This window comes from Scardinius erythrophthalmus (genome assembly GCF_964197995.2).
Source record: "Scardinius erythrophthalmus genome assembly, chromosome: 16".
NCBI classification, from domain to species: Eukaryota; Metazoa; Chordata; class Actinopteri; order Cypriniformes; family Leuciscidae; genus Scardinius; species Scardinius erythrophthalmus.
In genome coordinates this window covers 9,719,247-9,730,649 of record NC_138236.1, presented here as the reverse complement: position 1 = coordinate 9,730,649, position 11,403 = coordinate 9,719,247, and the positions used below count along the sequence as shown (strand labels likewise).

Sequence of the window (11,403 nt, the reverse complement as noted above, 5' to 3'; positions counted from 1 at the left end):
ATGAAGGCTGCAGAGTGTATAACGCATTCAATGACATCACACACCTCTCATAAGAGACAGCAGCCTGAGTTTTCTCTGTCCCCTTAAATACTGAATGCTTGATAGCAGCGAGCACATGATAAAAAGAACTCTCCAAGAAGACAGTGGATGACAGACACAAAACACAGTGACTTTTTTTCTCTCTCTCTCTTTTTTTTTTTTTTTTTTTTTGATTAAACAGGTGAAAAACGAAAAGCTAGCTTGTTGAAGCAGTGCTGACTTGGTCTTGTGAACTTGGCATTGATTTAATCCACAGTGTGAACTTGTCTCATAGCTCACTGCAATAGTCATCCCAGAGGATAACATGCACCAACTTTGCTTTAATACTGTCCCCTAGTGGCTAATTGAGATCATTATGTAGTTTTTATAGAGGTCATATTTTGTAGGAACACAAGACCAAAGAGTTCATGATGGCGTTCAAATGAACACATGAAGAAATCAAAATGATCACGATGTCTATCGTTGGCCCTTCAATAACAGGTGAATGTTTTCCCAGAGAACCTCGACAACTCTTATTACCCGACAGTCCATAATTCACCATGTTTTGAAACTCTGCAGGGATGAGGTATTTTTGTAGGCCAAAAACCCGGAAACGAGTTAGCATTTTAGCACTTCTGGTTCCATCATCCAAAGGTCAGTGGGTTTTATACAATATTTACTATTTATCACTAATACCCGCCCAGACTGAAATGTTTGTCAGAAGTTTAATGGTGGTGATGTTTAAGTTATGTGACAGGGGTGTAGTTTGTTTATAGCCTACAGTGCGTTTAGCTTTTTACTTGTGGCGATTGTATTCACGCTTCAGAATTGATAAAAGTTGTGTTCATTTGTGAAGATGGTCACAGAGCTTATTTTCTGCGATAATCCAAAAGCCAATGGAAAAATACTAGAGTTTTTGTCAAAAGTGAACGAGGGTGATGCTAACTTCCGGGTTGGCCTACAAAAATACGCCATCACTGAAATGCTCTATTGAGTTTTATACTATCAGATTGCATCGAAAACATCTACTTCATGGTAAATAAAGGACAGCAGCCTTGTTTTATATATTAATATATGAGATGTTACCACTTTCTACTCTTCTGTTTGCTAGTTTCCCCCCTCTGGAATGGGCAGCCTGATGAAATGAAAGCAGATTTCAGATATGGAAAGTCGAGATGTCACACGTGATGTTTCTAACCCTAGTTCCGAGCTGTCAAGGCACCAGAGCAACCGCCGGATCCCATGACGATGGGCACCTTAGACCTTGTCCCAAATAACAAACTCGATGTGTATTCGCTGTCTTGCGGATTATTATCTGGATTACGTCACCAAAATCTGGGCAACTGCAAGGGCTTTGGGACAGAGCCTTCGTTTTTCAAGTAAAGACTGTTGTTTTCACGAGAGATTTCCTATGGCATCTGGTTGATTAAAGAAACTTTGCATATAATATGAGGCGTTTCGATCGCAAAAAACATCTACATAGAAGGACGGAGGTACTCAGAACAATATGTCATGCTAATGCTGCTAATTGCAAATGTTTCTCAGTGCCCCTAGAGCAAAGCTTGTGTTTTATGACCCGCAACACATTCTCCTGTGTTTCCTCATGGTAAAATTGCTTTCAATGAGGTAGTGATCTGTACACAGAGTTTAAATATACACTAGTGAGTGCTTCCTGTTAAGTTGAAATGATGAAAACGGCTTTCTTTGTGAGAAAGCTCAAACTGAACGGACGCGCGACGTGTTTAATAGTGGCCGACCGTGGGTCGGCGACTGGGAGGTGCAGAGATAGAGGTATAGTTCATTCAGCCGGGCAGAGGCGAGATGATTGATGGTTCAGCCGCTCTCTGACGCCCTCTGCTGGGGAGATCACACTCATGAGAATCAGTGATGGTGGTTTTCTGCCTCTCAACTGAACGATTGACATAGATTCTGCAACAGTGGAAAGAAGTTTAAACCCTAAAGTACCAGATTTGGCCGTCAAGGTCAAACGGATACTTCTGAAACAAAATTAATATGCCAAAACATCTCAAATAGAAAAAAAGAAACTAAAAAATTGATCCACTCCACTGTCTTGAGGGGGGTTTCTTCATCTTTGGTATAAAATATGCCATCCATGGGCTGCATTTGATCCACAGCTAAGAAAGACTAAAGAAATTGTCAACAATTTCCTATTACTATTGCTTTTTGCACACATTTGCTTTTTTTTCGTTTCGATTTAATCCATAAGCTTTTATCTATGTAGATTTGCACTGCCTTTTTTTTTTTTTTTTTTTTTGACTGTTTTAGTTTTCTTTTTTTCCGCAATGAAACAAGCAAAGCAGGCTAAAAACACCTTAAAGCTCATAAAAAATATTGCAGATAAAAACAATAATGCCATTAAAAATGATCTGCACTACACAATAAACTGCATTTCCCATGATGCAGTGGATTAACATTTTTTCCTCTGTTTCTAAAAAAATGCAACTCTGTTTAATCATCATCATCATCATCATGACCACAATATTTTTTTTGTCTGTCCTCTCTTTTAAACACATAGTCACCACTGATAATTTAAAACGTCTCAAGGAGACCTCTCTCTTCTTTCTATGCTTTATACAGGTAATTTTCCTTTCCTTGTCAGGCCATTTTCACTGCATTCGTCAGTCTGTTCAGTTCAAACAGGAAAAAGTCTTAGATGTTTCTCGAAATTAAGGCAACAAAGATGAAAAAACATTAATATTCTCTAGAAAACTAAAATCTAACTCATAAAAAAAGAAAAGTAATAGTAGCTTAGAATCCGAGGAAGACTTCTTTTGCTCCTTCACTCATTGTTTTACAAGAACGTGCTTCCTCGTCTAATAGAAAAACCCACTGTTTCTGAAAACCTACCTGCACATTCAAAAAAAGAATAGGAAAACTTGTACTTGTTTGAATTCGTTCACTTCATGAAGGTAAAGTTTTTTCGGGTAGCCGATTAACAGTAGGCTCAATCTCCCAGACGTCATTTCTCTCTTTTCCTGTCTGGTTGTGAGCTCTCCAAAGGTCCTCCGGTGTGGGCCAGGTGTTAAATAAATTGTTTGTTGTTGTTTTTTTTTTTAGATGCTTGTGCAAAAGTAGACACAAACGTGTTTTCCTATCTCTTGCGCTCTTGTCTTCAATGTTCCCTCGTCGCAGTCCCCCAGTCTCAAGGCAACGCAGTCACCTCAACGCCCCGCATCTCCTCTGGTTATCTGAACCAATGAGAAGACGAGAGTTTGAAAAGCATACTGGATACAATTCAAGGTTCACTCATGGATCATCACTTAGTCCCGAAGGCCCAATAACAACAGCATTTATTGAGCTAAATAAAAATTCAGCTTGACCTCCAAGCCCAGCTTTATTTTCAAGTCATAAAAATGTTGCTGCCGTTTTTATCCTCCATACTTCATATACAACGATTTGGTAGTGTAAAACATGCATTTTTTCCCCAGAAATGTTATGACGTTGCTAGCATTGAAACATTTTAGGAATGCACAGATTATGTTCAAATCTAAATAAAAGGCTCTACAAAGGTTACAGTTTTGCTTTAGCACTGTTTCCAAAATGTTTTATTTTGGTTGTATAAAATTAAATGAGATGTATTTGGAAACAAAATGTAACCTTTCTTTGACACTACTGTCCAAAAGTTTGGGGTTAGAAAGTCTTAAGCTGCATTTATTTGATCAAAATACAGTAATAATAGTAATACTGTGAAATATTAATACAATTTAAAATAACGGTTTTCTATTTTTAATATATTTTATAATGTAATTTACTCCTGTGATGACAAAGCTGAATTTTTCTAGCATCATTACTCTACGCTTCAGTGTCACATGATCCTTCAGAAATCATTCTCATAGGCTGATTTAGTGCTCAAGAAACATTTCTTATTATTATCAATGTTGAAAACAGTTAATATTTTTGTGGAAACCATGATTATTTTTTTCAGGATTCTCTGATGAATAGAAAGTTAAAAAAGAACAGCATTTATTTGAAATAGAATTATAAATGTCTTCACTCTAACTTTTGATCAATTTAATACATCCTTGCTGAATAAAAGCATTAATTTCTTTCAGAAAACTGGAGCTGGTTATTTCTGGTCATTTAGGTTTTGTTGTGATATATACATATATATTTTTTAAATAATACACATTTGATTTCTTTATAAAAATGTTGTCCCCTAACTGCAACCGAAGTGCAATGTTGTAAAAACGTTGTGTGCTTGATGAATCATGCATATGGGAACAAGATACTTTGTCTCCTATTCATCTTATCAAAGTGAAGTGTCTCTCGAACTCACTTGGCGGGCTGAAAAGAGTAGGTGGGCGCGTGATCGCTGGTGTTGTCCACACCCAGAGCCTGTTGCTGACCGCTACCGTCCTGCGATGAAGGAGGAACGCTCTGTGGAGAAGCCTCCGTCACCACTCCCTGGAAGGATATGATGTCATAATTACAGGATGCCCCCTCACAAAAAAAACAAAAATACCGTTTAACCGCCTCCAGAAAAAAGAAGGCCGTAGGGCTGTGTTTGGGTACTCAGACAGGACTGAACTTAAAGACGCGCTCCAGACTGGAGTCAAGCCTTGTAAAGCTGGAATAGAAGGCACTACTGAAGTTGTGGGTGGATTTTGGCCCAAGGCAACTGATCCCCACATTTTCAATTAGCAGCGCTCATCTAATCAGTTGGAGCAGTGAATGGATTTGCAGTCACCCAGAAACTCACCTCCACTGAGACAGCTGAGGCAGGCACCGCAGTGTACTGGGGAATGTAGGTCCCCTGCATAGGAGCAGCAGCCGCAGTCATGTACTGCAACAAAACACACACAGTCAGTTCACACACACAACAAACAGTGCATTCCTACGGACCTATTCACATTGTGGACAAACATTTGTCCTATGTTAGAGCTATTTTTTTTTTTTTCTAAAGTCCTTGTTGATTTTATTTGTCTGTCTGATGAGAAAACTAACCACCCAATCAGATGTAAGATTTTGCATCACATGTGCGGAGTTGCTGCTGCATATTACAGTGTAACTTGTGGCACTTGTACATCAAAAGCTAATTTGCTCAAAAATATGAAGCCCCGAAGGGGACATGGTGACGGAAAAAAATGGAAGAGATGTGAGGGGAAAAAAATATTTCAATAAATTTGCTGAGAAAAGTTTTGTTTCCCTGACAAACTTTGCGTTCGCTCGCAAAAATATGAACTATATTTTAATGCTTTTGCGAGTGAGGGGGGATGCAATACTTTTTAGAGTGAACAATGAAGTATATTTTTTCTCATTACCATGTCTCTTCAGGGGCTCCATAAAGAATCTCTTTGAGATGGAGGATGAACGATAGCAAATCTGTTTTCACTACTTCTGTAAGTTGAATCCTTTTTTCTTAATCTTAAGTACTATTAAAAATGAATAATTGTACTTTTACTCATTACATTTCTAATGATTTACAATTTCATTCAGCCCTTCAAGATCCAAAGTACATATTTTACTGCTCAATGACGTAAATCTATCCTCTTATTAAAAATATATGGCTGAGTTATACCTTTATTAATGTTTAATTAAACCAATATTGTATATGAACTTGAGTGCAAACATGTTCAGTGATCAGTCTACAAACCAGTTCTCTTTAAGTTAACAATAACACTGTGACAAACAACTTGATTCAGCTATAAAATCAGGTTTGGCTGTGTTTAACATTTAACAATGTCAGGTAAAAGGTTTCAGGTTATTGGTTTTAGTTCACTTGATTAATTTCAAAAGCTAAGAACAAAGTTTGACCTTTTTTTAATTGCCTTTCACTTTGAAAATACTTAAGTACAAATCAATGTGGAAGCATTTCATCATTTTTTGGCTAGATCCTTTTAATTGAGTACAATATTAACACAGTATCCATATTTTATTTCCCGGTACTTTTTTACTCTCCTGGGCAGAGCTTTACTTGGTCGTTCTTTGTTCTTTTTTTCTTAACAGTTTGCATACTTTTAATTAGAGTTTAGATTTGTTCCTCTGCTCCTCTGTGATTCAGACCAGCTGTAGGTGAACAGGCCTTAAGATAGAGACAGCGGACACACTCACAGTGCCAGTGGTACCCAGGGACATGTGGTTCATTTGCTGGGTGAGGGGTGCCATCATGTTAGCGGGCTGCATGGAGATGGTGTGGTCCATGGTTGGCGTTATCACAGCACCCTACGAGAGGACACACATGTACAAACACACTGTTACAGGTCAAACCGCGTGAAGGACGGGAGAGGAAATGAGCTACCATTCAACAACACATCTGGACGACTTCATTAGAGTCACTGATCACCCAGTCATGCTCTCAACAAAAAAAAGCTCTCTCCTTCTTTCACTCATCTCATCACCGTACAGCCACAGCTGGGCCCTAATATGAGGGCCAGACGTGAGCTGTTCCACTTCAACAAGTGAAATAATGCGATCCAAATGCGAGTCATGCATACTTCTGCAGAGATGATGCATCGCTCACTTAACAGCAGAGCTGCTCCGCACCGCGGGTGTGTTTACGTTTCAGGCACACTGGGATGAGAGTGCTAACACATGTGAGGAACAGATGAGAGAGAGAGAGAGAGAGAGAGAGAGAAAACGGCTGCGATTTGTAACCGCCGACCTGAGCTATCATCTGATGCCGTCACATGACCGCTTCAGCAGAACTAGGCTAGAGACGTACATACACGCTCATTTTCACATGCCAACTTGATTAGGATTAATCTTTCCGAGGAGACCCTCCGTCAAACAGTTTGTCAGAAAGTTCAATTCTTCTCAGATGGTTTGGCAAAGGATGATGAGAAACCATTGTGCGGTGTACAACTCTGGTTACAGTTATGTGAGGGACTCTTTCTTGTTAGAAGTGCTGTGCTTAAGACTCTTATCAGAACATAATCACTCGCCCAATGTAGCATAATGCTTCACTGCAAATTCATCTGTCCTGACTGCAGAAAATTCAGCGTTGTCATCACGAGAAAAAAATATATATTTCAAATAGAAACCTGTTATTCTAAATTGTCATAATATTACAGTTTTTACTGTATTTTTGATCAAATAAAAGCAGCCTTGGTAAGCATGTCTTTCTAAAACATAAATCTTACTGTCCCCAATCTTTTGAATGGTAGTGTAAATGCCTTAAAAGACTTTCATTTTCTGCTGTCGTCACTATGGCCAAGCTGACTGTTGGATACTGTTAACTAAAAGACAAAAAATATTTTTTAAGGTACTGTTTTAACAAAAGGCCCGTTCACACCAAGAATGATAAATATAAATTAAACGATAACTATATCAGCATCCACAGCAATTCACAAAATCGCTCTGTTTACTCTAAGCGTGTGCTGCAGTTTTGACACTTTAAATGCTCGAGCTCTTTAAAGTAGGATGGATTCTGATTGGCTGCAAATGTTTTTATCGTTCATCAGCTGGAAAAAATAGTTCTGAAAGTGATTCCAACGATACTATTGTGGTGTGGACTCTGCAATTATTTTATTTTTTAGAACTATATCTACATCGTTATAGTTATCATCCTTGGTGTGAAAGGGCTTTAAGGCTTCATTCTGGTATTTTTCTAATCAATATTTAATGGATAATTCATAGAAAAGCATCAACAATCAACTTTTCAAGCATGTCATAATTGTGATGTGACTAAGTGCATTTAAAATCTGGGAAAAATCCAATTCAAAATCTAATTAAATAAGCAGTTTAAGGATGTGACATTATGATGTAAAACGAATAAGACATTATAATAGTATTCTGTATTATTTCTGCTGCAGATCAATAATCAGACATGTCAATTTGTGAAATTTATGCAATTCGAGTGCAAAAGAGGGACATTCTGATAAAAATGCAAATTTGTTTTATGTACGGTATATGATCCAGTATACGTATGGGAACTCCAGATTGTTTGTCATTTCAAACACAAAACGACTGGCTACCCCATTTTCTGAACACACATTCTCTCCGAGTGTGCCAACAGTAAAAAAAAAAAAAAAAAGCCTTTCCACACACAAACTCGCAAGCTTCAGTCTGTCTCTCAGCTTGCACAGCTTGGTGGTGCTGGTGCTTGCCTGTGCTTGAAGAATAAACTGTACAGGCACTTGGTGTCAGAAGCGCTCTGTCTCTATTCAAGCTTTCAGAGGTAAACCGTTCAGCGCCTTCCGCGTCTTAGCTTTCAGATGCGAGAGCCTCAAGCTAACAGTTCCCCCGCCCCACGACAAGCTTTCATAATGAGCGAAGAAAAAAGAAATCCATGCTGAATAATTCTCCACTCTAATTTACAGCCGTATCAGTGTGAGACTTAGACAGATGATTAAAGCTGCGCTTGTGCGTACGTGTGCATGCGTGTGTGTTTTTCCTTCATTTCCCTGAGGGGGAGCATTTGGAAAATGACTGACATTCTGAGAGAGATTTCTGAGGCAGCCAATGAGATTTCTTTCTTCAAACAACAGCTTGTATGCTCATTTTCAACCTCAGACCAAATATACATTTATCTAAGCTGATGTTTTCGAGTACTGGATGCCAAAAAATGTCTGTGGCTGCACTTTAAAGCCAGAGGTTTCCGATGTAAACTGAACGAGCAGAAATCTCCTGTGACATCAGAGGAAGGAGAATTTTTTTGCCAAGACCTCTTAAATAGAGACAGGAAAAGGAAGTGGCTCTTTTTGTCTCTCTCAGGTACCGGCACTTTAAAAAAAGCAGGCTGCCAGGGAGGATGTCTAATATTAAGCTTAAACAATATGTGCCAAGGCATAATCATGAATTCCCACAATTGAAACACACTTAAGAAAAACATATAGCGTGCATTTTTCTTTCTCACGCACACACACACGACACCCCGCCAATTCCCACCGTTCAAACAGAGCGTTCTCGGGCTGTGATGGGGCTCAGATAAACTTAAATCTTTACTCAAACATGGGCTTCTTTGTTTCTGCAAATGGCCGTGACTAGCGGGGGCTTAGAGAAGCGTTTCATTTCTTTTCTCTCCTCTTGCGTGGCGGTTCCACTTTAAGCGGCTTTGCCGTAATGCACTGCGGTCTTGATTCATTAATGTTCATTTCCAGGATGTGATTTGGTTAGGGCGGCTGGGGATTCTTCTCTGCGCTAAGATGGAAAGTAACAGGTACAGTTGAGTGATGGCCCTCTGGGTGGTGCATTGTGGGTAAGTGTGTGCCTGCTGGTTGGTGTGTGTGTGCCCCGCTGACAACATCTGTGCTGCTACCCTGCAGAAATTGCTTACACCAGCATGGATTTTCATGCTGGTTTATTCTGGTTAGTACTGGTCAACCAGCATGGTATGCATATACACACTGATGATCCAAAACATTATGATCCCCTGCTTAATATGCTGTTGGTCCTCTGCGTGTTGCCAAAACAGTGCCCACCTGCTGAGGCATGGACTCTACAAGACCCCTGAAGGTGTCCTGTCTTATCTGGCACCAAGACATTAACAGCAGTTCCTTCAAGTCATGTAGGTTGCGAGGTGAAGCCACCGTGGATCGAACTTGTTGGCCCAGCACATCCCACAGATGCTCAATTGGATTGAGATCTGGGGAATTTGGAAGCCAGGGCAACACCTTGAACTCACCGCCATCAGGCAACACCCATTGTCACCAAGTGGTGTATCTGGTCTGCAACAATTGTTTATGTAGGTGGTACGTGTCAAGTTTACATCCACATGAATTGCCAGACCCAGGGTCTCCCAAAAGAACATTGCCCACAGGATCATACTTCCTCCACCGGCCTGTCGTTGTCCCACACGGCATCCTGGTGCCATAACTTCCCTAGGTAAACAGCACACACGTACATGTACCGTCCACGTGATGTAAAGGAAAACGGGACTCATCGGACCAGGCAACATTTTTCCACTGCTCCAAGGTACAGTTCAGATGTGCCCATGTAGGTGCTTTCAGCGGCAGTCCCATTCGCAGCAGAGTGCGATGTCCTTATCTCAGCCCTGATAAGGACACAAGTGAGCCAACACACACACCCCCCCACCCCCCACCCCCCACACACACACCTGTCATCTGGTTGGGATAGTAATGCATAACTCAGCTGTATGGCCAACATAATCAGCAGGTCACAACAGCAGGTGCACTTAAGGTACCGATGTATACTAAACACACACACACACACACACACACACACACACACACACACACACGATGCACTGCGGAGAGGGAGCTCAGAGCACTTCCATTGTCTGCTGATTTGCTTAAACCCTCATCGCAGGCTCCGGTCGCTATGGTCACGTGTCTCCACGGTAACAAGGTGCCAAATGCAGCGTCGTTCTCCAATAACAATGCTCCCCTTTCTCAGCCACTTTTAATTGCTTGCCTTCTCTCTTTGCAGGACCCACAAAAAAAAAAAAAAAAAAAAAACATGATTTCTTCCGCCTTTGTTTTCTTTCCAGGATTTTCAAATTAGGCAGAGATCAGCTCACAGACTCCCACTGCCTCTCTCTCTCTCTCTCACAGGCAGCTGAGGTCTTTTTTGATGGGTTGCCAGATCATTAGATATGAGGGTTTGGTTACAAACACATTTACCCAACATAATCATGATCATCAAACCTCCCATCCGACTACACATGCACACACACACACACAACAAGTCTGGAATATCATTATCTAGCCAGACATCTGCCTCCTTTTCTATAACTGTTTCACTTCTTGTGTTGCTCAGGATCATATGAAACTCTGCGTCTGCCTGCTGCAGATCTGGAAACAGCTGACTGAAGCCTTTTTTCAAGCCATGCCAATAAAAAAGCCCTGATCCCAGACTACCTTTGGCTATTTCCAAGGTGGAATGCAGACCCCTGGCTTACAGTAAATCCAAGATCAGGTGAGAGCCAAAGAGACGGTGGGCAGACCTACAGACCTCGGCCAAGGGATTGCCTTTTTCTACAAGACTTAAGGGAAAGAACACAAGAGAGGTAGTTTGTGTGTGTGTATTTGTGCAGTGAGACAGAGAAAGAGAAAAGAAAGTCTCTTCAGGTTGACAAATATGTGCCGATGGAGCTCAGACAGCAGATCTATTCATCTGATTCAGACTGTCTGAAGGAACACAACTGGCCAATGAATGCAAGTACATAGGCTATCCATTTAAACACATAAGCCTCTTCCGAAAACTTAGGCAGCTGACTTGTTGCCTCGCTGCCCTATCAGGCAATGACTTTGCAGGCAGCGTTTGCGCACGAAGGTACCACATGAAACTGATTTCGGAATGACAGTTTAATGATCTACAACAAAACAGAGAGCTTTGGGGAAAACTAAGCAAATATTTAATAACTACAATAGTAATTTCTCACTAGAAATGACATCAAAAGTGTAAAACATACTGTACATTTACACACAAACTGACCACCAACCACAACTTTTAGATGCCATCTTT

At 40.4% G+C, this 11,403-nt stretch overlaps 1 protein-coding gene across 5 annotated transcripts in view; it reads right to left on the bottom strand.

Annotated features, from left to right (window-relative positions):
• Positions 1 to 210: 210 nt before the first annotated feature.
• The window catches only part of rbms3 (RNA binding motif, single stranded interacting protein), a 151,713-nt gene continuing 140,520 nt past the window's right edge, over positions 211 to 11,403 (bottom strand). For all 5 annotated transcript variants that reach the window (XM_081389112.1, XM_081389114.1, XM_081389113.1 and 2 more), the window contains 4 exons: positions 6,091 to 6,201; positions 4,739 to 4,822; positions 4,316 to 4,443; positions 211 to 3,227 (listed from right to left, as the gene is read on the bottom strand). In XM_081389112.1, coding sequence (XP_081245238.1) covers positions 3,224 to 3,227; positions 4,316 to 4,443; positions 4,739 to 4,822; positions 6,091 to 6,201 — 327 coding nt within the window. In that variant the 3' untranslated portion in view covers positions 211 to 3,223. The remainder of the gene's footprint in view (positions 3,228 to 4,315; positions 4,444 to 4,738; positions 4,823 to 6,090; positions 6,202 to 11,403) is intronic.